The following is a 27,230-nucleotide window of genomic DNA, read 5'->3' as shown; positions in this document are numbered from 1 at the left end:
AGTGACATACTATGGTTTACCTTCAAGGCACAGTCTTCACAGATACACATAATCTCAGGTACTTCACAAGGAAGTGGCTGTACGGGAGCAAATTTTGCCACCCAAAATATGTCTCTTTCATGGAGAAGGAAATGGCAACCCACTCCAGTACTCTTGCCTGGAGAATCCCATGGATGGAGGAGCCTGGTGGGCTACAGTCCACGGGGTCGCAAAGAGTCAGATAGATTGAGCGACTTCACTTTCACTTTCACTTTCAACCCTCAGCTGAGAAGACTTTCAGCTCTTGTGTTTGCTATTGATTGTTTTCTTGAGTTCTCAAAGACCTGTGACCATATTTTTTTTTAAGTTGCCTGTTTTCTAGTTGCATCACTTTACACACTGTTGTCTAATAACATGTGGTATTTAGAATGCCTTCTTAATTATTTTGAGCAGCCATTGCCTGTACTTTCTTAGCATCTCCTTGGTTTTCTTACATGAACTCATTTGACAGGGAAATGCAGTTTTTTTGTTTGCCCTCTCTGCATACTGGACCATCTGAGTCAGTGTTCTGACTAATCCCTGATGGTCTCTGAGCTATTGTTCTACCAGACTCAGTAGTTATGTGCTTCAGGAATTTTTCAGTAGAATTGGTCCTATTAGGAGACTCTTGGTGTCACCTTTGTTATCTTAAAAGGTGGTCCCTTCACTGAGGCTCTTAATTTTTTGAAAACTTGATTCTATTTCAGCTGAAAATCGGCAAGGCTATTTAAAAAATTGAGGGAAGCCATTTAAGAAATTGAAAAGTAATCGCAAACAACATTGGGTAGTTGTGACTTTCAGTTCTGCATCAGTTGAATTTTTGTGCTCTTTTCCCTGTGTACATGGTGGTTCTATTTTTCTCCAATAAAACTTTTTATTTAAAAAAACAATGTCTCTTTGGCATGAGGGTTAATTTAGGTTGATTATATTTAAGAAAAAGAAGACTCAGAAGTTTTTCTTTTTACATCTCCCTGCAGGGGGTGCAGAAGATGTTGGTTTGATCCCTGGGTCAGGAAGATCCCCTGGAGTAGGAATTGGCAACCCACTCCAGTATTCTTGCCTGAAAAATTCCATGAACAGAGGAGCCAGGCAGGAGTCACAAAGAGTTGGATGCCACTGGGTATGCACGCACAAGTTTAGATAAAGGGCTGTTTTCAGAATAGAGCAATCTAGAGATCTGCAAAGAACACAAATTAAGTGAGGTGGGGAAACTCTTGGCAGGGCCTGGAGATGGGTCCACTACCTGTTCCATTGTCTCTGAGTAGCTCAACAAACATTTGCTTACCAAACGTTTGCTTTTCCATCTCTGGCTGAATTGTCTTCCTCCTCTTCGAATTCGCAAACCACAACTCCCAATATTCTCTTTTGTCTTTAGCTATTTTGGCAAGTAACTCAGTTTTTCTGGATCTCTCCCAAGTATACATGTTATTAAAGTTTTGTCTGATTTTATTCTGCTAACCTGTCTCATGTCAACTTAATTCTTAGATTGTAAGCAGTTAGGGTAGGAGGTCACTGGAGAAAGAGAACCAGGAATGCTTTTCCTGACATATATGAGTGTATGTACTAAATTGCTTCAGTTGTGTCCAACTCTTTTTGAGCCTATAGACTGTAGCCCACCAGCCTCCTCTGTCCTTGGGATTCTCCAGGAAAGAATTCAGAGAAGCCATTTTGGTCCAGCCTTTTTTTCTTTTACTGTGTCGGGGCTTAGTCGTGACACCTGGGATTTTGTTGGGGCATGCCTCTCTCTAGTTGTGGGATGGAGGCTCCAGAGTTTGCAGGCTCAGTAGTTGCAGCACATGGGTTTAGATGCTCTGTGGCATATGGGACATAAGTTTCCTGACCAGGGATGGAACTTATGTCCCCTGCGTTGGAAGGTAGATTCTCAACCACTGGACCACCAGGGAAGTCCCAGCCTAAGCCATTTTGTGATCTCCTTGCCTTAAACAGACTCAGTAATGAATGATCTTAAGGCAACAAAGGAACGTAGGAACAGAGAAAAGGCAGTCAAACAATAGTGCAGTCATAAAACAAAGTCCTATTTCCTCTTCAAGGGATATACCGACTAACATATCTCTGAGTTCTAGAGAAACTAAGGCTCCACCACCTGAGGAGGAGGACAGAAAGATGATGTTGACTTTTTCAGACTTAAGTCAGCTAAAGCTAGGATTCTAGAATTATACCAGTTCAATGTTGAATTCTCCTCTGCTCAAGCCCCTTCATGAATATGCATGTGCCCTTAACTTAAAACTTCCCCAATTTCTCTATTTGAGGAGACACTGCTTTGGGAAGGATCCCAGTGTTCCCCTTAAATGCTGCAGGTAATAATTCATCCTTCTCCCAATCTTTGGCCTAGTAGTGTCTTCTGGCTCAACACCAAAAGAGGGAAACCCAGTTTTCAAGTAACAAGAGACAGAAGAACTTGGAAGCTTAAGAGGAAAATTCCCTCCTCTTCAACACTACCAGACACTCCTAAACCTGGTTTCACAGTGCAGCATAATAGCATGCGACCTGTTGTCAAATGCAGGTTCGTGCCCAACCCATAGTGAAGCCAAACAAATCAAGAGATTGGAACAGAGAATGGTTTACTGCAGGGTTAAGCAAGTAGCAGTTTCCCTGGTAGCTCAGCTGGTAAAGAATCTGCCTGCAATGCAGGAGATTCTGGTTTGATCCCTGGGTCAGGAAGATCCCCTGGAGAAGGGAAAGACTACCCACTCCTATATTTTGGCCTAGAGAATTCCAGGAACTGTATAGTCTCCATGGGGTTGCAGAGTTGGACATGAGTGAGTGACTTCCACTTTTCAAGCAAGTAGAACAGGTGGCTCGTCCTCCAAAGCCCCAAACTCCTTAATGGTTTTCCAGGAGTTTTCAAAGGCAAAATTTGGGGTGAAGGCTGTGGATTGTGTGACCTTTTTCTGATTGGTTAGTGGTGAGATTACAGAACAGGGCTCCCAGACTTTTGTACTCAGCCTCATGTTGCCATCCTCCACCAGGGTGTGGGCCTTAGTTCCAGCAGAACTCAGATACATTGCTATGTATATTCCTCGAGGAAAAACTAGAACTTCCACTGCTGCACTGTTTGTACTGATCACTGTTGCTTGATCCCCTCTCTTCTGTTTCTACATTTCCCCATTTTTTTTTGATTAGCAACTGTTTGAATCTGCCTTTTGGAACTCTGGGAAGATGCAGGAGGCTAAAACCAAACAGCTTTTGTATCAAGGAGGGCCGCAGGGGGTCCTGCTTGGTTTCCTTTCTCCCTGAGTCCTTTTCACTCCAGCATCCACGGAGTGGCACACATCCCATGAAACTTAATGCATGAAAACACAACTCCGGGGGGGGAGGGGGGGCAAAAAAAAAAGAAAACACAACTCCAACCACGATCACAAGGCAGGCACAGAGAGCACTACACCACTGTTAGTCTTTGGGCAAGTGTCACAGAGACACGCTTGGGGCACTGGATATAGCAATCAGGGTCACCCTTAAAAATCTAAAGATGTGGACACCCTAGACCAACTGGGAATACTGGCTCCAATCTCTTCGTACCCCTCCTCCCCCAGCCCTCAATGTGCGTGGCCCCAAGAGCCTCCTCAGCTGCATTAAGAATCCCCGGTTGGAACACCTTCACGGCCACGAGGGACAGAGACAGAACCTTCCAGGAGCTTGAGAGCTTGGCTCTCGCGCCAGGGGCGGAGCTCCGGGTCTGAGCCCTTTGCGGAGCCGAGAACCGAGTGAGAAAAGCTGGAATATAGTTTCTCTGATTTTTGGACTGCAGTTCCAACAGGAGAGCAGGTGTGGATTTTGCTCGAGGGCACCAGTCACTCACAAGATCACCTTTACAGGCGAGGAGTTGGCCTACGAGGGAACCCTGCTCTTCTTGCAGACCCCGCGGGCATCGTGCCGCAGCAGTCTTCCCGAGCGCTTCTTGAGGAGCCGGGGGACTGCCCCCCAACACCCACCCACCCCATTCGCGCCTGCGCACTCGGGACCGAGAAGGCACTCTCCGGAATTCCGGCGCCGCGGTCTTGAGCGCTGGGCGGTCCCCGGAGCCTGGCGCAGCCCGAGGGCGGTAAGGCAGACTTGTTGGTAGCCGCTGCTCTTCTGAAGGAAACAAGCGCGAGACCGGCCAGGTTCTGCGGACCAGATCGAGGTTGGATTTGGGGGCCTCAGGCCGGAGAGACGGCTTTGCAGTTCTGAGACTGGGCGGCGCGGGGTTAAGCTCGTGCGGCGGTAATTGGGCGCCGCCCCGGCCTGTTCCCGGCGGTCCTGCCCGTCGCCTTCCTCGCCCAGACCACCGAGGCCTGGCCGTAGAGGAAAGGCCTGAGAGGGAAACGGGAGGGGGAACCTCTGAATGAAAGTCCCCTGCAAGGCGCGGTGGCCGCCCGAGCGTGGGTAGCTGCGGTGTCTGAGTTACAGCCGACCCAGAGCGGCGGACCTTCTTCGGTCTTTATCTGCCCATTGTGTTTGCAGGTGGTGGGTAGCGACGGTCAAGGGGGCGTGGACGGTGGGTGTTGACCGAGTCCAGAAACGCCTGCGATGTAATCAACCGGGTTTGCTTCCCGAGCCCTTTCAGTCTCCAGAGGCCTATGAAGTGAAGCAAATCGCCACTGCATCTCTAAAAGCCACGTTCTTTGTGAGTTTCTGCTGCTTCTTTGTTTGCGTGAAATGCACTTGATATTTGGGACACGAGATTGTTAAAATTTCCTTCTCTTGAAATGTCCTGCGTAAGAATAATCTACTAACTGATTTTGACTTTAGGATTTACCTACGTCCTGGCAGGGGACCGAGTTTATAGATTCCCCTTTCTGTTGCCCACTTAGCGCAATTCTTCAGTTAGTTATGCTCAGTCAGACTCTTCAGGACCTCATGGACTGCAGCCTGCCAGGCTCCTCTGTCCTTGGAATTTTCCAGGCAAGAATACTGGAGTGGGTTTCCATTTCCTACGCCAGGGGATCTTGCCGACCCAGGGATCGAACTCGTGTCTCTTGCCTTTAGCAGGCAGATTCTTCACCACCGAGCCACCTTAGTTAACCATGTGCTATAAATCCAGTTGCTCTGTGAGCCCAGTTTCTAATGATGGAAGTAGTCCTTTGGAAGTTACCGTTTATGTTTTCTTTTCGACTGTGATTTAAGTAGTGTTGGGTTTCAGTTCAGTTCAGTCGTGTCCGACTCTGCGACCCCAGGGACTGCAGCACGCCAGGCCTCCCTGTCCATCACCAACTCCCGGAGTTTACTCAAACTCATGTGCATTGAGTCCATGATGCCATCCAACCATCTCATCCTCTTTCGTCCACTTCTCCTGCCTTCAATCTTTCCCAGCATCAGGGTCTTTTCAAATGAGTCAGCTCTTCGAATCAGGTGGCCAAAGTATTGGAGTTTCAGCTTCAACCTCAGTCTTTCCAGTGGACACCCAGGACTGATCTCCTTTAGGATGGACTGGTTGGATCTCCTTGCAGTCCAGGGAATTCTCAAGAGTCTTCTCCAATACCACAGTTCAGAATCAATTCTTTGGCGCTCAGCTTTCTTTATAGTCCAACTCTCACATCCATACATGACCACTGGAAAAACCATAGCCTTGACTAGGTGGACCTTTGTTGACAAAGTAATGTCTCTGCTTTTTAATATGCTGTCTAGGTTGGTCATAACTTCTCTTCCAAGGAGTAAGTGTTTTTTAATTTCATGGCTATTGGGTTGTGTTGGGTTTAGACATCTCTAATTATTCCACAGTAGGAGTTGGGATTTTTTTTCCCAAAGGGAATCCATGAGTGGAACTTTTTGGTACCAGCCTGATGTGGTTAGAGTTTGGTAGCATGAGTTTTATTTACTTTGGACAAATGAAAAATTGTTTAATGTGTACAGCATAATGTTTTGATACATGTAAACATCATGGAACAGAATACCACACCGACTGATTAACCATTACCTCTCACGGTTAACTATTTTGTGTATGACAAGAGTACTTAAGATATACTCTTGGCAAACTTCCAGTATGTAATACATTATTATTATCTATAGTAACCATGTTGTGCATGAGGTCTTCAGAGATTATTATAAATGAAATTTTGTAGCATGAGTTTGTTTTGGGTATGTCTTGGGGCAATCCCCTGGGGAAGGGAATGGCTACCCACTCCAGTATTCTTGCCTGGAGAATTCCATGGACAGAGGAACCTGGTGGAATACAGTCCGTGGGTGGGAAAAAAATCAGACAGGACTGAGCAACTAACACTTTCACTTTTTAGGGATAGAGGAACAGAGATGTATGCAGTGGTTAAGAATTTTGAACCTAGATTAAGAGGATTTTAATCCTGACCATCACTTAAATCTAAGTGAGTTTGGGCACTCAAAGGAAAACTGTGTTGCAGTTTCTTCATATGTAAAATCAGAATTATAATAGTATATGCATCACAGGGTTGTTTTGAAGGTTACCTGAATTAATATCTGTTGAAGCTCTTAAAACATTACCTAGCATAGTAGAATACTGCTTAATTATATTAGTGGTTACTGTTAGTGATGATTTTTAATCATTCCCTGTCAAGTTTCTTTATTCCCAAGAATAATGAAAATGTGGAGTTACTTATGATGAATGCAAGCAGAAAAATCAACAGCAAATGGACCAGCATAGGGATTCTTAACATGAAGTCTTTGGGTTCTATTTATGGGTTTTCAGGACCAGGAAAAAAAAAATCAAAGATATATATAGAGAAATATTGTAAATATTTTTCAGTGGTTAATTTGGGAGGGGAATCTGTTTACTTGTAATTTCATGATATCAGAATTGTATAAGACCTAACAAGATTGATTTTCACTGGTCTAGCATCAAAGTCTGGAATAAATAGGAATAATTTTGAGGATAATCTTAAAAAACTAGTATCTAACAATATGGAAATGTTAAGTGATTCACACTCCATCCATATGATGGAATGTTATGGGATAATAAAGATTATAAAGTCATAAGAAGAAACCATATAAAATGTAATATTGGGAAGTATTTATTGTTCTGAATAAAAATTTTTAAGAAATTGTTGTTACCTCTGTATCTTGAACACTAAGGTAAGGAATAATAAGATCTTTTGCAAGGATTTAGTAATTGGTTATTCAGGAGGAGTCAACTCAAATGATTGAGCATTTGCTATGAAATAAGCATTTTTTTCTGCCTGTTGTGCATACTATCTCTTGATTTTTGGAAATGTTGTGAATCAGCATTGTGATCCTTCACAGAAGGGTTTCTGGGTGTTAATGAAATACAGTGTTCAAGAACTGGTAAGAATTATTTTTCCAGTGACATTGATTTCCCTGTTGTTACCACTTATGCAGGCCTATGTAATCACAGTTTGCTTAATGACTACCCGTCTACCCAAATCATTAAAAAATTATTTTTAATGGTAATAGCTTTTTAAAAATTTCAGATAATGTATTTAATGCAAGCTTGTGAAATATTTAGTAACTAAGGAACCTTAAAGAAGAAAATAAAAATTATAGTCCTCAAGAGGGCTTCCCAGTGGTAAAGAATCCATCTGCAATTCAGGAGACTTGCAGGAGATGCAGGTTCCATCCCTGGGTTGGGAAGATCCCCTGGAGGAGGAAATGGCAACCCACTCCTGTATTTTTGCTTGGAAAAATCCCATGAACAGAGGAGCCTGGTACACTATGGTCAGTAGGGTCATAAAGAATTGGAATTGACTAAGCATACACACACATATTCCCAACATCCAGAAATAATCACTATTCATATTTAGAGCATATGTTCCCAAAAATATTTTAATAAGCATTTGTGGTTTTGTATATAGTTTTATTTCTGAATAGGATAACATTAATTGAAAATTTAAAGGAAAGCAAGACCTCTGGTTCTTCATTTAGGATAGGAATTCAGGGGTCTTCCCTGGGGGCTCAGTGGTAAGGAGTCTTCCTGCCAATGCAGGAGACATTGGTTCAATCCCTGATCCAGGAAGATCTCACATGCTGTGGAGCAGCTTACCCCATATACACTATTAAGCCTGTGCTCTAGAGTCGGGGAGCCACAACAACTGAAGCCCGTGTGCCCTAGAGCCTGTGCTCTGCAACAAGAGAGTAGCCCCTGCTCATAGCAATGATGACCCAGCACAACCAAAAATAAATAAATAAAATTATATAAAAAAGAAGTTCATTATTTTTTTAAAAAAGAGGATAAAAATTAATAAAAAAGGAATTCAGTATTCTCATGGATTTTGTAACATTTTTATGGATTTTATATATTTTTTAAACTGATTTTTTTTCTTTCAGTGTGTCTTGGATATTTTCCATTCCTTAAGTTTTCTAAAACTCAGCATTTAATGATTACTTTATTATTCTGTTTGTGAATGTTTTATCAAGTATTTAAGAAATAAGTTATTGGGAAGTGATGTTCAAAACTGCCTACACAATTCCTTCAGCAGGCTTTCTAGGTCCTACTACTTAACCAACTTTTCACTTCAAAGTCATGTGGGATTTCAGAGGTAGGAACGTTGAGGAATATGGCATTGACTTCTGCCAACTCGGGATACAAGTGATAACTCTGAAGTATTTGGCTTTATTTCTGAAGGATTCTTAGTGTATGAGATGGACAGTTCTGTTATTTTATGCCAGAAGCTTCATCCTCCTGATCCTTCATTTGAGTGAGAGTTTGAGAAGTAAATTAATGATAATTGCCCAGAAAATGAATCTTACAAAAAACAAAATCATTTTAAAATCAGAGAAGAAAGGCAAAATAATATGATTATACTATATAGTTCATTTGGTAATGGTATTTAAATAGTCATAGTCATAGAAACTGAATATCTGTGCACCCTTTAATAGAACAAAACCACATTGGGGAAAAAAACATATTGGAAGGATAGGGAGATGCAGTTATGTATGCATGAAGTGGGAAGATGGGTGGATAAAAGATAGCTGAAGTGGTAATATTAGCATGTGATTTGAATATATGGTATTTATATAACAAAAGAAATAGCTAAAAGAGGTAAAAATTGTTGCCTCTAGATTTGGAAGCTAGGGGAAAGGGTAGCAGGGATGGAATTGTTGGGGCTTTTTGTGATATCCCTTGTAGAGCTGTTTTAAATTTATGTTCAGGTACAAGTGATACAAATTAAAGTTTTCTCTTCTTTTTTTTTTTACAGATTAAAAATTTCTTGATTAAAAAATTGAGAGACTCCTGGGAAGAACAAAATAAAGATCACGTGAGATACCATCCAGCAGAGGTAACACAATAAAATCTTATTCCAAGTCCATTTTGACTTTTTTGGTCTCATTATAATCATTTTCCATGTATGATTTCATTCTTTTTACACCATACCACAAGTGTCCATTTCTCCAGTCTTAGTGATAAGTATTATCTGTTTTTAAAATCTGCTAATCCAGTTCCTTTAAATGCAACTCCTTAGTTACTATTGAGTTTTAACTAGTGGGTTATTTCATTATCCATACTCAGGTTTTACAAATTCACTTTTCCCCAGCCTGGGTACCAAGAGAATAGGATCGGTAAATGAGATCATGTAGACAATATTGATGATTCCCAATAGGAAGGTGGTGAACAGTGAGCTCTGAGGATTCTGGGAAAGATAGTTCCGCCTTGAGGAAGAGATCCCAGTGGGCAAGTACAGTTTTGCCATTATAAAGGTTGCTAGGCACGGTCTGTGCAAGTGGTTCTCAAATTGTGGCATTTGGACCAGCAGCATCAGTATCAACATGGAAATGTTTTCAAATGCAATTTCTCAAGCCCAACCCTGGCTCCAGTAAATGCCAAACTTGAGGAACAGGGCCCTGCAAACTGTATTTTAATAAGCCTTTCAGGTGATTCTGATGCATACAAAGTTTGATTACTCAACCTGCCCATTATGATCACCTGTGGAAAGTTTAAAAATTTTGATTCCCGAGTCACAACTCTCTGCTAACTGAATCAGAATGTTTGGGGCATGGGAGTCAGGCATCAGTATATTTTAAAGGTCTGATAAAACAAAAAAACAAACAAACAAAAAAAAAATAAAGGTCTGCTAATGGACTTCCATGGTGGTCCAGTGGCTAAGACTGTGTTCCCAATGTAGGGGGCCCGAGTTCAATCCCTGACCAGGGAACTATAATAGAAGATCCCACATGCCGCAACTAAGAGTTTGCATGCTATAACTAAAGAATCCTGCCATGCTTGCAATGAAGATCAAAGATCCCAGGTGCTACAGCTAAGACCTGGTACAGTCAAATAAACAAAATGTTAAAAAAAAAAAAATACACTTAAGTACTCTTAAAAAAAAGATTTGCTGGTGATTCCAATGTGTGGCATAGTTTAGAAAATTCTTCTCTATAATATTTTCTGTCTTCAGGGTTGGGTAGGCAAGCCAGATTCCTGAGTCTGAGAAGGATATTCTGGTTTAGATGGTGTAGCCACTTATTAGCTGGGAAAACTGGGAATGAGGGGAGATGGAGCTCTGCTCAGGACAGGTCTGGGTAGCCTACTCTTGAGTCCAGATCAGCCTCACTGAGGTGGAGGACTGCCCGGAATCTCTCCTGCCAAAACAGCTGGAAATGACCTTCTCTTCTGGAGAGTCTTCTCCATGTCTATCCTTGTGCAGTGATTTTCCTGTTGTTTTGGGGAGGGCATGTATTTGTCTAAATTAGCTCTTACTTTTCATAACTTGTCTGTGTGTTGGGAGTTGTGATGGAGGGGTGTTGCATGTAGGAATGGAGGAGTCATGTGAGTTTTTAAAATTTGGGGGCTCTGGGATTTTGTTCTTATGGCTTCATACTCTTCCTCCAGTTTTTGGCTTCTGTCTGTGGACTCTGCTTCTTCAGTAAATGACCCTTGAGAAAAACTAACCATTTTCTTGCAACTCTGAAATCATGGCTCATGTAAGTTGGTATTTTTCTCTATTTGGAATGCTGTAATTTTTTTTCAGGTTATGTGAACATTCTCATTAGTTGTCCTGAAACTTCCAAACAGAACCCTGTCCAAACGGCTTCCTAGATGTTCCCATTCTAGTGAAGGATTGAGCCAGACAGCCTGGCCCTTCCTGTGTGCCCCTCTCTTGTCCATCCATGTCCGTGTGTGAATTGACCAAATTATTCAGTCTCCTGTGTGTTCAGTCTTTGTCTAGAGCAGTGATAAAGCAGAAATGAAGTCCCTTGAGGGAGACAACTGATATGAGAAACTCAGGATTGGAGAACACTTTAGAGCTGCAGTGTCCAATATTAAAAATATAAAATTAATGCCTTCTTAGCACAGTAGGCCTCATGTCAGTCTCATAAAAAGTGTAGAATAATATGCAAGGCACGTAATCTCAAACATTTTAGTGTCACATTTTAAAAAGTAAAAACAAAATGTACAAGTAATCTTAGTGTTTTATTTAACCAAATATAGCAAAATATTATCATTTCAAAGTATAACAAAAATAAGAATTATTGAGATATATTGCATTCTTTTTTTTTCATAAAGTCTTCAATATCTGGTGTGTATTTTATAGCACATCTAAATTTTTACTAGCTACAGTTCAAATGCTCAGTAACCACGTGTGTCTAAGATAGCAAGCTTTAGAAATTTTGTAAAAGAGATGGGGAGGGACGTGGGAGGGGGGTACAGGATGGGGAACACATGTAAATCCATGGCTGATTCATGTCAGTGTATGGCAAAAACCACTACAATATTGTAAAGTAATTAGCCTCCAACTAATAAAAATAAATGAAAAAAAAGAAAAGAAAAAAACAAAAATAAACATCTGTTACAGAAAAAAAGCAAAACAAAAAAAAGAAATATCTATGGAGAAGGAAATGGCAACCCACTCCAGTATTCTTGCCTGGAAAAGTTCATGGACAGAGGAGCCTGGCGGGCTGCAGTCCATGGGATTACATGACTGAGCATGTGTGCACGAGGGTGGAGGGAGATGGGTTGGTAGCAATAAAGTGGTAGAACTAAAAAGAAAAAGAAATATCTAAATATAATCATTAAGGCCAACATATCTATAAAATGGACTATTTTGTAGTAAGCTTAAAATATTCAATAAAAGGTTTGTTATAATAAGGGAAAATGCTAATGATACATATAGTGATGAAATTGGATCTCTGTTTTAAAAAGTAGAGTTTGCATAAAACTAAAGAATTTTTTCCGGACCCAATTTTATTTTCTCGATATATACCCAGAAGTGGGATTACTGGATCATATGGTAGCTCTATTTTTAGTTTTTTAAGGAACTTCTATTCTGTTCTCCATAGTGGCAGCACCAATTTACATTTCCACCAACAGTGTAGAAAGATTCCCTTTTCTCCACACCGTCTTCACATTTATTACTTGTAGACTTTGGGTGATAACCATTGTCACTGTTATGAAGCAATACCATGTGATTTTGATTTGCATTTTTCTGATAATCAGTGATGTTGAGCATCTTTTCATGTGTCTCCTGGCCATGTGAATGTCTTCTTTGGAAAAATGTCTTTTTAGGTCTTCTGCCCATTTTTTTGATTTTTTTTTTTTTTTTTTGGTATTGAGTTGTATGAGTTCTTGGTATTTTTAGCATATTGACCCCTTGTTGGTCACATCATTTGCAAATATTTTCTCCCATTCAGTAGGCTGTCTTTGCATTTTGTTCTCTTTTGTGTCCATCAATAGAAGATTGATGGTTTCTTTTACTGTGCAAAAGCTTTCAAGTTTGATTAGGTCCCATTTGTTTATTTTTGCTTTTATTTCTTTTGCTGTGGGAGAGTGATCTAAGAACATATTGCTATGATTTAGTGAAACTGATTAACTACTTGTGCATATCTGGAAGTAAAACTAGGTATACCACAGTATATAGGAAGCTTTATGTATAGCAGTAATAGGCAAACTGCAGCTTGTGAGCCAGAGTCAACCCAGGTCCTATTTTTGTACAAGCTATGGTTAATTACTTTCTGAAATAATTATTTTAAAAAAGAAGATAAAGGGAAGGATATGCAGAGACAATATGTGGCATATGGCCCTATACAGAAATAAATAATTTTACAAATAAAGCATGGGTTTGTCATTTCAGGATTTGGTGATGTTCAGAGATGTGACTGTGGACTTTTCTCAGGAAGAGTGGGAATGCCTGAACTCAAATCAGAGGAATTTATACAGAGATGTGATATTAGAGAATTATAGCAACTTGGTGTCACTGGGTAAGTTATCTGTGTCAAATAATGTGGACATTCACATGACTGAATTTCAGGGCTGACTGTCTAAAAACTAGCCGACTGTCTGTTTTGTAGTTTGAGAATAGGTGCCTTGAGCTGTTAAACTATTAAATAGCACCGTTAGCTTCCCCCATAAATCACTGGCCTTTACATTTTCCTTTGCCTTTTCTATTATATAATTGCTTCTCTTTAATGACAGTTGGATATAAATTCTTAGACACTCAGAGCAAAACCATTTTCAAAGAAGTCTGTTTTCATATTGTGGTAGATGGTCTATTATCTATTAACTTACCTGCAGTGTGAGTAGGAAGACAGAGGTGTCTGGCTGTATATACCTATTGAAAAAATTGATACAGTGTATGATACTGGATTAAATTTGTTGAAATTCAAGTGGACACATTCAATTTACTACAACAAACATTATGTTTTTAATTGATTTAAACATTAACTTTTATGATTAAAAGTTTAAAATACATGAACTTTGCATTTGACATTGGATGAATATATTGGCGAGAAACAAATTATTTTCCTCCTAGCAAAATATTTAAATAAAAGCAAAAATAGCACCTAATGAACATGTATAGTGCTTAGTATGTACTAGGCACTCATCCAGGCACTTGGTTTATTAAGTGACACCTCACAGAAATCTTATGGGTATACATTGCTGCCTCTGCTAAGTCACTTCAGTCGTGTCCAACTCTGTGCGACCCCATAGACAACAGCCCACCAGGCACCTCTGTCCCTGGAATTCTCTAGGCAAGAATACTGAAGCAGGTTGCCATTTGCTTCTCCAATGCATGCATGCATGCTAAGTCACTTCAGTCGTGTCCGACTCTGTGCGACCCTATGGACAGCAGCCCACCAGGCTCCTCTGTCCACAGGATTCTCTAGGCAAGAGTACTGGAGTGGGTTGCCATTTCCTTCTCCAGGGTATACATTATTATTTCATATATTTTAATATATTTTTCAATATATTATTATTTACTTATGAGTATAATTATTTTTCCAACTGAAAAAACTTAGCCTGTAAGTGACTCAGGTGACAGAGGCAGCATTTGAAGCCAGTGCTCTCAACGATTACTTCTAGAGACAAAGGCTGTATGAACTGGCAATTATAATAAGACAGTATTCCTACCTCTCTGTTCTTGTGATCCTCAAGTAACTCTAATATGAATGTTTTTCTGTCCAATTACCCTTCTTTGTTCTGAAGCCTTGGTCAATTTTATACTTTTCTTTATTATGTTCTATTGTGGTTTTTTCCCAAGGAGGATGTTCCATTTCTAAGCCAGATGTAATTACCCTGTTAGAGCAAGGGAAGGAACCCTGGATGGTTGTGAGGGATGAGAAAAGAAGATGGAGACTAGGTGAGTAAGTACTTATCGGGGAGGGTAAGCTACTGTGGCACAGCATATCCCTGCAGGTTGGGAAGAGACACACTCCTTTGATGTTGATTATGAAGGAGAGACGTGACACCTGAGAAGAAAACTTAGATCTCAGCATGGACAGCCAAAGAAATTTCATCTCTACTTCCACTTATCTCTTCTTTCTCCACTATCCTGTTTCCTTCTCATTTCAATGGGGGAAAGCTTTCTTCCCCGGTGACCACCATTTTACTTGTATTTTGCATCTAATTTCTACTTAGGTCATCTTTTGTATTTTGCCTCTTAGGTATATATTTCTTCATTGCCTTCTTTTCATGGCATTTACATTGTAGTAGGGAAATCATATGGTAAACAAATGGATTAGTATCATGAACTGATTAAATATTGTTAAGAAGAGTGAGGAGGTAAGAATATGGGGAATTATGATGGATTAATGGGGTAATTTAGATAGGGTAGTCAGGGAAGAGGAACCAGTTGGCAGAGGCTCTTCAACCTGTAAAAGATGGAATCACTTAAGCATCTGTATACATAACTGAAATGTATTACAACCACATAAAATATACTTAATTCTGTAAATTCTTTTTCCCCCAAGATTTATTTATGTATTTATTGGCTGTGCTGGGTCTTCATTGCTGCATGCAGGTTTTCTTTACTTGCAGTGAGTGGAAACTACTCTTCATTGTGTTGCATGGGCTTCTCATCGACCTGGCTTCTCTTGTTGCAGAGCATGGACTCTAAGCAAGCAGGCTTTAGTAGTTGTGGCGTGTGGGCTCAGTAGTTGTGGCTTATGGGCTCTAGAGCACAGGCTGAGTGATTGTGGCACACTGGCTTAGTTGCTCTGTGGCGTGTGGGATCTTCTGAAACCAGGGATCAAACTCATGTCTCCTGCATGGGCAGGCAGATTCTTTACCCAGCTGAGCCACTGGGGAAGCCCATGTTTTTCTTAAAGTATTCAGTGAATAAATGAAGGATTATAGACTTAGAATATTACCAGCTTAGAACCTGTAGTGAGCTATTGGACCTAGACACTGAACATCACTGCTGATAACATCACAGAAATAGAGACAGTCAGATGGTATTTCTTCAAATGAAAGAATACAGTATCACCTATGAAGTGGGCCTAAGTCTGATGGAGCTTCTAAATTAGCCAGCCACTAATTTATTGGAGGAAGATAGAGAAACATGTTCTACTACATCTTGGGAATACAGTCAGAATATGAGAAATGCTATAGGGTCAAAGTGAAGAGGAACTAAAGAGCCTCTTGATGAAGGTTAAAGAGGAGAGTGAAAAAACTGGCTTAAAACTCAACATTCAGGAAAACTAAGATCCAGTCCCATCACATCATGACAAATAGATGGGAAAACAATGGAAACAGTGACAGACTTTATTTTCTTGAGCTCCAAAATCACTGCTAATTGTAACTGCAGCCATGAAATTAAAAGATACTTGCTCCTTGGAAGGAAAGCTATGACCAACCTAGACAGCGTATTAGAAAACAGAGACATATGGAAAAAATAAATAAATAAAAAGAAAACAGAGACATTACTTTGCCAACAAAGGTCTGTCTAGTCAAAGCTATGGTTTCTCCAATAGTCATGGATGGATGTGAGAGTTGGACTTTAAAGAAAGCTGAGGGCCAAAGAATTGGTGCTTTTGAACTATGGTGCTGGGGAAGACTCTTGAGAGTCCCTTGGACAGCAGGGAGATCCAACCGGTCAGTCCTAAAGGAAATCAACCCTGAATATTCATTGGAAGGGCTGATGCTGAAGCTGAAGCTCCAGTACTTTGACCACCTGAGGTGAAGAACCAGCTCATTGGAAGAGACCCTGATGCTGGAAAAGACTGAAGGCAGGAGGAGAAGGAGGCAGAAGAGCATGAGATGGCTGGATGGCATCACTGACTCAATGGACATGAGTTTGAGCAAACTCTGGGAGATGGTGAATCACAGGGAAGCCTGGTGTGCTTATAGTTCATGGGATCACAAAGAGTTGGACACAGTTTAGCGACTGAACAACAATGACAAAGAGTTACTGTTCATTTTTTCAGGTTTGGGTAATGGTATTACAATTATTTTTTAAATCCTTTTAGAGATAAATCCTGAAGTGATTACAAAATATATTATGGGACTTGCTTCAGACAATCTGAGGAGAGTGGATAAGGGTCTGCATAGGTTAGTATTGGGCTTGGTTGATGTTGTTGAGGCTGGTCCATAGATAACTTGTACATTTAATATTACTCTTCTACTTTTGTGTATGTTAGAAATACTCTGTAATAAAATTTTGGTTTCTTTTAAAGTTAATGGGAGATAAAAGGAAAAGAAAGTGAGACAGTGGTGAAAATAAATGTATGTAATACTTAAGAGGAATTTTGCCATAAAAGCAGATACATGGGGTACAGGGAAAGTATCTTAAGATGTGAGGTATTAGGACTTGTATATAGGCTGAAGAGAATGATTTCAAAGAGGAAAACTGATGGCATCAAGAGAGAGGGTGACTTTTGTAAGCAGTGACTTTCAGTAAATGAGTAGAAGTAGGAGCCAATTTATGAAGGAAAACCAATGCATAAGATAAGAATATGAACTTAAGTGGTTGGATAACGTGGTAAAGGGGAGAATAACATTTTTCTTTCCATTGCTTCTGATTCTTTGATGAAATTAGCAATAAAATTAGCAGAATATGAAAATTATTTAGAATTCAGTATGGATTATTTAGTATGTAATCAGTTTTGACTTTCAGAAGTACAATTCTGTGGTTATAAGGTTTTAACATTTACAGATCTCTGGATACATTAACCCTGGTGTTAATGTGACTAAAACTGCTTCTGTCATAAATATTCTACATTCATATCATCTTGTATCAGCAAAGTTATTGAAGACATCATCTCAGGAAACAAATTAACTTTATAAGGTAATTTGCTCCTTATTTTCTTTTTAATTCAAGTTGGTATCCTGCCAATGGAAATAACATCTCTCATTTTACATTGCTCTAAGATGGGCTAATATTTTGCTTTTGCATTAGTATCATTTACTAGAATAAAGCCCTTTGATTCAATAGACTACAAACTAGTATTTGGTTTATTTTGAGTAGTTAAATATTTTGTATATGTCTTTTGATGTTTAGTTTGTCCTTTGTTTCAGTGTTGGGCCAGCCAGTTTTTTCTTGATTAAATCACATGTATAGTGCATAGGCTATAATTTCCAGTTTCAATTTATTTAAAGTAGAACAAGAATCTAAAGATACTTGTAAAGTAATCTGTGTGCAGAGTCCTTCATGAATTTTTATGTTTCCCATCAATCTTTACTATTTTCTCACTGTCTACTCTGAAACAATGCAGTGTGCATCTATAGTCAGAAATAGCAAAGCACTGAACCTAGTTTTGATTGACTGAAATGGCTGTCTTTTAGTTTCTTGAAGGGGAAAGAACTGGCATTAAACAAATTTGGGAAAAATCATGACTGACTTTTTATAGAAATCGTAAGATTACAGTTCAGTTGTTTATACAGTTGACCCTTGAACAACATGAGTTTAACCTTCATGGGTCCATTTACACATGGGTTTAAAAAAAAAATGTGTACTACAGTAGTGTGGGCTTCCCAGGTGATGCTAATGGTAAAGAACCCACCTGCCAGTGTAGGTGTAAGAGATGTGGGTTCGATCCCTGGGTCAGAAAGATCCCCTGGAGGAGGGCATGGCAAACTACTCCAGTACTCTTGCTTGGAGAATAGACAGAAAAGCCTGGCAGGCTACAGTCCATAAGGACACAAAGAGTTGGACATGACTGAAGTGACTTAGCACACATGCACAGAACTATATGATCTGAGGTTGGTTGAATCTGTTTATGTGGAACTGCAGGAATGGAGGGGCAACTGTAAAGTTATACACAGATTTTCAATGGAGGGGTGGTATTGGCCCCTATTACGCCAATGTTCAAGGGTCAACTGTAGTATAGTCTCCTAGATGTGAATATTCAGCATTCCAAAGTCTTAATGTGTCATGTCAGATAGGGAAGCCATATAAAAGTCTCGGTTATGACCCAGCAATCCCACTCCTAGGCATAGACCCTGAGGAAACCCAAACTGAAAAAGATACATGCACCCCAGTGTTCATTGCAGCACTGTTTACAATAGCTAGAACATGGAAGCAACCTAGATGTCCATTGACAGATGATTGGATAAAGAAGTTGTGGTACATATACACAATGGAATATTACACTCAGCCATAAAAAGGAACATATTTTAGTCAGTTCTAATGAGGTGGATGAACCTAGAGCCTATTATACAGAGTGAAGTAAGTCAGAGAGAGAAAGATAAATATCGTATACTAACGCATATATATAGAATCTAGAAAGATGATACTGATGAAGTTATTTGCAAGACAACAATAGAGAAACAGACATAGAGAACAGATTTATGGACACAGGGAGAAGGGAGAGGGTGAGATGTTTGGAGAGAGTAACATGGAAACATATTACCATATGTAAAATAGATAGCCAATGGGAATTTGCTGTATGTCTCAGGGAACTCAAATAGGGGCTCTGTATCAACCTAGAGGGGTGGGATGGGGAGGGAGGTAGGAGGGAAGTTCAAGAGGGAGGGGAAATATGTACACTTATGGCTGATTCATGTTGAGGTTTGGTAGAAAACAACAAAATTCTGTAAAGCAATTATCCTTCAATTTAAAAATAAATTAATTTTAAAAAAGGTCTCAGGTTCACTAAATCCACACTGGGAATGTTTTGTTTGTTCTTTAAAACTTTCAAATTCTATAGGGTAAGTATTGTAACTTCTACTTTTTTTTCTTTTAAATGAATGAATATGGATATTTTGTCCTCAATGTGTTTATATTTTTATTTTGTGCATTGTCTGCTCACTTCCTTTATTCTCTTACTTTTTCAATTGTTTAATTTTCTTTTCTTTTTTTTTGTTTAATTTTCCTATACCAGTTTGTATGAGCTTTTTGTATACACTTTCTCATTTTTCTTCCCAATGTTTGGGCCTTCAGTGTTTATTTTGACTACTATTTTTCTTTAAATCACTGATTTTTAATTTACAAGTAAATTCTTTGAAATCACCATCTTAATAACAGCTGTCACGCCTTTGTAGTTACCTAGTTATTTACTACTGTTATGACTAGCTAATTACTGTTCATTTTATATATCATTTATAACTTATTTGCCTTAACAGTTGTAGGTGTTGAATTTTTTTTTCCCAGTAACTTTTACAAAATTACATTAGTTTTACATTGCTTTCTTGAATAGGGAAGATAGTCAGGGAGAGAGAGAGAGAAAGAAAAGGAAAGAGGAAGGGAAGGAAGGGAAGATAGGGGAAGAGAAAAAGAGAAAGGAAAGAGGAAGAGTAAGGGAAGAAGGAAGGGACAGAGGGATGGGAGACGGAAGGAGGCAGAAAGATACTCAGATTTCATCAGAGTGTCTTCTGTGACATTCACTTATTTGTCTCTGCTCACAAATTATCTACAGTATTTAAATCATTGTTGCCTTTTAACATCTTTTTATTATATACTTTTAAAGTAAACTTTTTGAAATAGATCCAAACAGAAATCATAATATGCTGCTCACTGAATTTTCACAAAGTAATTATGCCCAGCTAATCAGTATACTGATTCAGAAATAGTTTTAGTAGGATATCAGAAGCTCCTCTCTAGTTTTCTCCAGTCATTCCTCCCTATCAAAATTAACTAATAGCCTGACTTTTAATAAGTCCATAGATTAGTTTTAGTGTTTATGAGCTTTATAAAAATGGAATAATATATATTATTTTATGCCTGGCTTTGTTTGCTCACCCTTATGTTAGTGAGAATGACCCATATTGTTGTGTGTACTTGTAGATTATTCATTCTTATTTCTGTTACAGTTTGTTCTTATTGTGTTGTATCCATATCTATATATATAACTTTTCTCAGTCATTCTTCTGTTAATGAATACTTGGATTCTTTCTAGTTTGTGCATATTAAAAATAATGTTGTAGATATTCTAAAAAAATACAATTTTTTTGCTCAGAATTTTACTAGCATGTTACTATTTTATAAACCTGTTGCTATGACTGAAAAAATCACTAATATACTTTCTAGACAGTAACTAAATGACACTGGCTATGATGACTTTAGGGAGAATATAGGAAAGGGTATGAAGAAACAAAATGAGCTGCATGTTTGTAATATTCATGTGTATAGTTAATAAATTTGAAGATAAATAAATAGAACCTTTCATTACCTTGGTTGCAAAAGTGAGGTTCACTTACAGCTATGTAGACAGTGAGCTGAAGTGGAGATATCTGCACATGAAAGTAAAGAGGCCATTGGAGGGATGAACAGATGTAAAGAAATTTTTCCATTTGTGTATTTGATTGAGATAGCATTGGTGTGCTTTTGTCTCCCATCTCTATAGAAAGTGCTTAAAAAAAGGTGTAAGATTGGAGGCAAGGAAACATATATATTTTTACTATTAACTAATTATGAAAACTTAATAATAAATAGTTTCTCTGTGCTATGCATTTGTTATTCAGTGATAAGTGAAAGATTTTTTCTTCTCTTGGGAAATTGTTAAGGTAAGAACACAGAATAAAAACTTGGAAAATTAATGAATATATGACAACAGAATTGAAAAAAGTGCTAAGAAGCAGGGAACAAATTATTGGGATAGAAAATGAAGGATATAATTTAGATGAAGTCAGCACAGATAGTTTTTCTGATTTTTATCATGATATCTAAAGGATGAAAAGAACCTAACCATGTGGAGAACCCATCAGCATTCCTGGGAGATTTAATAGCCAGTAAAAAGCTCTAAAAAATGGAAAGATTGTGACATATTTTAGTAGCTGAAAGGAGGCAAGGGTGACAGACATAGGGAGTAAAGGGGTCTACAGCTTGAAATGACATCTTTTGGTAAACAAAGGCTGTGTTATTCATAATAAAGCGTTTGTACTTTATTCTTACTAAAAAGGAAATCATTAAAAAGTTTAGGTAGAGATCTCAGACTTCGATTTTCTTCTGAATTATCTGGTCTTAATTCATCATTTTCTTTATTCTTAGCTTTTCTCAAGCTATGTTCATTTTTAAAGTACTTTTAAGCACATTTATTTCAACTGGACTTTATTTTTTTTTTCCTATTATAAAGTTTTTATTTGCTTCTTTGTTTACTTTTTCTAGAAGAAAATAGCATGTGTTTTATCTTCTTTTCTTTCAGATTTGGAATCCAGATGTGACACTAAAAAGTTATTTCAAGTAAAGGATATTTGTGAAATGAGTTTCTCTCAGTGGGAGATAATGGAAAGAATTAGAGGTTGTGGCCTTGAAGACTCTTTTCTCAGGAAAGATTGTGAATACAAAAAGTTTGAGGGACAGGAGGGTCCTCACGAGGCATGTTTCAGGCAAGTGAAAAAGACCACCTCTGAAAAAATGCCCAAGAACAGAAAACGCACATCTCTTACTCTGTATCCAAGAATTCACAGTAGAGAGAAGCCCTATGAATGTGGGGACTGTGGGAAGGCTTTTAGAGTACGCCAGCAACTTACTTTTCATCAGAGAATTCATACAGGCGAGAAACCCTATGAATGTAAAGAATGTGGAAAAGCTTTTAGACAGTGTGCCCACCTTAGTCGACATCAGAGAATTCACGCTTCTGACAAACTCCTTGAATGTAAAAGATGTGGAAAGATCTTCACATGTGGTGCAGATCTTCGTGTACATCAGAGAATTCATGTTGGTGAGAAGCCCTATGACTGTAAGGAATGTGGGAAGGCCTTTAGGGTGCGAGGACAACTTAATCTCCATCAAAGGATTCATACTGGTGAGAAACCCTATGAATGTAAGGAATGTGGAAAGACCTTTAGACAATATGCACACCTTACTCGACATCAAAGACTTAATATTGCTGAGAAATGCTATGAGTGCAAGGAATGTGGGCAAGCTTTTCTGTGTAGTACAGGCCTTCGAGTACATCACAAACTTCATACTGGTGAGAAACCCTATGACTGTAAGGAATGTGGGAAGGCCTTTAGAGTGCGGCAACAACTTACTCTTCATCAGAGAATTCATACTGGCGAGAAACCCTATGATTGTAAGGAATGTGGGAAGACCTTTAGTCGTGCCTATCATCTAACTCTCCATCAGAGAATTCATACTGGTGAGAAACCTTATGAATGTAAGGAATGTCAGAAGTTCTTTCGTCGTTACTCAGAACTTATTTCACATCAGGGTATTCATATTGGAGAGAAACCTTATGATTGTAAGGAATGTGGGAAGGCTTTCAGACTGTTCTCACAACTTACTCAACATCAGAGTATTCATTTTGGTGAGAAACCTTATAAGTGTAAGGAATGTGAGAAGAATTTTAGATTGCTCTCCCAACTTACTCAACATCAGAGTATTCATACTGGTGAGAAACCCTATGACTGTAAGGAATGTGGAAAGGCCTTTAGACTTCATTCATCTCTTATCCAACATCAGAGAATTCATTCTGGTGAGAAACCATACAAATGTAAGGAATGTAAGAAGGCATTTAGGCAGCATTCACATCTTACTTACCATCAGCGAGTTCATAATGTCACTAAATAGTTACAAGAAAGTCACCCATTGTGAATTTTGTGTTAAGGAGCATTAGAAAAGAAATTCTGGAGGAGAATTTGAATGTAGAAATCCCTTTTGCTTCATGCTCAAAGTTAAAACAAGAGGTTTTAAAAGAGTAGGCTAATTTAATGAATACATAGTGTTTTATCACCACTCAAACCATGTTAAACTTTTGGAAACTGATAGAAATTCATAGAAAGAAACTCTCTTAAAGAGTGAATGTGAAAAAGCTTTTGATCTTACTTATTACCACCTCTGTTCTTTCGTCTGTACATACCATACCAACCTTTGGAGGTTGCCAGGGCACCAACTCATTCTGGACATTGATAAACAGAGGAAGAAGGAGTGATTTAGCCTGCATTTCCTGTATAAACTATAGCTTAAGGCAACTAGATGTTGATGAGGTAAAGTTCTTTATTAGAGAATTTGTAGGACATAATGAAATAATGGATCTAAGCACAGTTCTCAGTAGAAGTGTTAAGACCTCTAGGTGAATGGTCTATATGAACTTCCCAGTGGATAGATCAGGTTGACATCTGACCCACTGATCAACTTGAATCTCATCAAAAATAGGACAAAACATTTTATGCCTCCTTGTACGATACAATAAGACATACCATTGCCAAAAATATTGAACCTGAATCTAATTAAGCATCAAGATCTAACTCCCACTTTAAAGAAAATTCAGGAAACAGAAGAACAAATTACATCATATAACAGGAAGCAGACCAATAAAATGTGGTTAATTCTATGAGTAATGACTATAAGCTTCTCACCCAATGAAATGGATTGAAAAAAGGGAGGTGGAACTCTCAGATGTTAACGAAGTCTTTAGAGATGTATCAATCAAATGCAATGAATTAGTGTTTTTCATTTAGATCACAGGTTGAACAAACAAAAGACATTTTTATGACAGTTGGGGAAATGGAACTGTTGACAGTATTAGGTAATATTAAGAAATTATGTTCTTGTTAGATGTGCTAATAGCATTATGCTTATGTAAAAGTGTCTTGGAGATAAATTAGCAAGTTTATACACATAAACAGTATGTGTAGAATTACTGTTAAAATGCTCATGCAAAAGAAAAGTGAGGATAGATAACTTGTTTAAGTTATGGTAAGATAAATCAGTTGCATGGTTTTTGCTTATTTTGTTTTTGCTATTTTCTCTATTTTCATGTATTTGAAATTTTCCATCACTTTTAAAATCATAAAGCATCTATGAAATTATAGCCAGCTTTAAGTGAATGGTGTTTGTAAATGGCTACCTATCAGAACTTACGGATGTAACTAAAGTTCTACACATAGGGATAGTAAGTGTTCTATAAGGTATTGGGGAAATTAAGATTGAGGATCCAGATTTTCCCTAGTGCAACTAATGCTACATCTCTTGTAGTACCTGTTCCCATAGTACTTCATATATTTCAGGAGTGAGTAAAAAGAGCAGTTGCAGTTATTTGTGTAATCAATGGAATAGAACTGTAGTATCTAATAAAGTAGATGCTAGCAGCATGTTGAGCACTTAAAACTGAGCTACTGAGAACTGGAATGGTGGTTAGTACAAGTTAAAATGGTCTTAAGTGTAAAATACACATGAGGTTTTGAATACTTCATTCAAAAAAGGAATTAACATCTCAATTTCTCACAGCATTTCTCTGCTGTAGTTGGGAAGCTGTGAACTTCAGTGGATTTGTTACTACATAATACAGAACCCAAATTTAAGTGTGTCTCTGCTGTCCAGTAGCATGTTTGTTTACTGAGGCCTTCTTGGTTCTACCCTGAGTCATGCTGGACTTTTTTTTCCCCCTTCTTCATAAAATGTAGCCTGTGTTTACAGCTGAGTCGTTTTCGCAGACTGCTTTTGGCCTGTAGATGTTTTGGCATCCAAAGGCCTTTTTTAAATTTTATACTGTTTCCCATTAAGCTCAAGCTTGCAGTGCATCAAGTACAATTCTCTTTAAGATTGTATTTTCTATGATTTTTATTAGGGTTCATCAGTTAGAAGATCAACAGGTTCTTCTCTGTATTGGGTTTCCTGTGAGGCTTCTGTGCGAAAATGACTTTAAAATTCTTAGAAGCCCTGCTCTTTCACAGAAAGGATGAAAGTTGGCTTTATCTTTACCCTGGAGCCATATTTTTATGACAACCCCGCATACTTGATTGTTCCTCCCCTCTCAAGCCCGTTGTAATTTTGAGAACCCTTTGCTACCTGTAAACACTGTCATGAATCTTCTATACTTCTTTGAAATTCTACTTGAAATATGCACCAATTGATACAATGAATATAATGTGGTTTTTTTTACTCTGTTAATATGATAGATTTTCAAATACTGATTAAATCTTATATCACTGTAGTAAACTTCATTTGTCTGTAGTGTATACTTTAAATATATATATACACACACAAACATATATATATATATATATATAACTGGATTTGCTATGATTGCTATGATTTACTAATATTTTCTTGAGGATTTTTGTGTCTACATGAAGGATACTGGTCTATAATTTTGTTCTGTTTTTTTTTCTCATTTGGTATCAGGTTGATGGTGGCCTCACATAAGGAGTTTGGAAGTATTGCCTCCTTTTAATTTCTTGAAGAGGTAGTGTAGAATTGGTGTTAATTAATCTTTGAATGGTATAATTTTCCAGTGAAACCATTTGGCTCTTGCAATGGACTGAATCTGTCTCCTCAAAATGTGTTGACATCCTAAGCCCCACTGTGATGGTATTGAGATGGGGCCTCTCAAGATAATTAGGTCATGAGGATAGAGCCCTCCTAAATGAGATTAGTGCTTTTAAAAAAGGGGCTCCAGTGAGTTCTGTCACCCTGTCCTGTCATATGAGGATGACAGGACAAGAAGATGACAGTTTTCAATCTGGAAATGTTCACTAAAACAAAGTCACGAGAAAATAGTCACCAAAACTATGCTAGCACCCTAATCTCAGACTTCGGCCTCCAAGCTTGTGAGAAATAAATATGTTTATAAGCTACCCAGTCTGTGATTCTGTGTTATAGGAGCCCAAGCTAAATAGGACAAATTTGTACTAGAAATGGATGCTAATCTAACAAATATCTAAAAACATGGAAGCTGCTTTGGAACTGAATAGTGGGTGGATAAAAGCTGAAGAGTTTTGACATGTATGCAAAGAATAATGAATGATAAGGGTGATTCTGGTGAAACCTCAGAAAAGAGGAGAGCTGAAATGAAAACCTCAGTCTTCTTGGAAAATAAATTATGAACAAAATGTTGGTAGAAATATGAATAATAAAGACCATTCTGGTTCATTCTGAGCTGGAAATGAATGTATTATTGGAAGTGGGAGGAAGGGTCATTCTTTTTATAAAAGTGGCAAAGAACTTGGCTAAATTGTGTTTGTGTTCTAATGTTTTGTGGAAAGTAGAACTTTAAAGCAATGAAATTGAAGATGTGGCTTTGCTCCTTCCGGCTGATGATAATGAAGTGCAAGAAAAGAGAAATGACTTAAAAGGTGGAATTTTTGAAGCAGAACCTAAAGATCTAGAAAATTCTCAGCTGAATAAATAGTGTTAAAATACTGTTAAAGTGAGGGCATAGATTGGGAAAGAATAGCATCTTGTAAGTTGGTTTGGAGACATTGGGAAGACCCTGGTGATGCTGGGGGCATTGAACTCCTAAGTTTAGAGTCTGCTTTACCAGTGGAAGTGGCATCCCTATCCAGACCTCCATTTGATGGGATAGGCACTGCATTGCCTGAAAAGCATAATGATCTCCCCTGAGGCAGAGGCCATGTGACTCTTCAGAAACTGTCCCTGCTACCCCTTTTTATTTCTGGGCCCATCACTAGTAGACTCAAGTCCCAGCAGACTCCTAAAGGTGAAGTTCAAAGTGTGACCTGAGAGGAAGTGTGCTACACTCGAAAAGAACTGCTTGAGTTTTCTAATTTGTACAGACAGAAATCCAGGGAACAAGTATAGGAATGGATATTAAGACGTAGAATAATGGTGGAAGGAAGATGATTAGAAATCTGGTGACAGTGAAATGTGGGAAAGAGAAGCGTGGATAGGCTTCTCTGGGCAAAACATTTGAAGTTATTTGTGTCCTGTGTAATTGCTCACTAAAGGGTG

At 38.5% G+C, this 27,230-nt stretch overlaps 1 protein-coding gene across 4 annotated transcripts; it reads left to right on the top strand.

The window, feature by feature from the left end:
• The first annotated feature begins 4,595 nt into the window (after positions 1–4,595).
• LOC136161216 (zinc finger protein 30 homolog) lies at positions 4,596–26,278 on the top strand. 4 transcript variants are annotated; one of them, XM_065925883.1, is made up of 6 exons: positions 4,596–4,645; positions 9,144–9,224; positions 10,775–10,866; positions 13,014–13,140; positions 14,421–14,519; positions 21,739–26,278. In XM_065925883.1, the coding sequence occupies exons 3-6, from the start codon at positions 10,858–10,860 to the stop codon at positions 23,106–23,108; spliced, it is 1,605 nt and encodes a 534-aa protein (XP_065781955.1). In that variant the 5' UTR covers positions 4,596–4,645; positions 9,144–9,224; positions 10,775–10,857; the 3' UTR covers positions 23,109–26,278. The 4 variants fall into 4 exon arrangements, with proteins under 4 accessions (XP_065781955.1, XP_065781956.1, XP_065781954.1 ...); XM_065925884.1 differs by lacking the exon at positions 10,775–10,866 and having other exon boundaries at positions 4,604–4,645; XM_065925882.1 differs by lacking the exons at positions 4,596–4,645; positions 9,144–9,224; positions 10,775–10,866 and having other exon boundaries at positions 12,996–13,140.
• The last annotated feature ends 952 nt before the right edge of the window (positions 26,279–27,230 follow it).

The sequence above is a fragment of the Muntiacus reevesi genome, chromosome 2 (assembly GCF_963930625.1).
Source record: "Muntiacus reevesi chromosome 2, mMunRee1.1, whole genome shotgun sequence".
Classification (NCBI taxonomy): Eukaryota; Metazoa; Chordata; class Mammalia; order Artiodactyla; family Cervidae; genus Muntiacus; species Muntiacus reevesi.
Note: the sequence above shows the minus strand (reverse complement) of the source record. Positions and strands in the feature narration are given on the sequence as shown.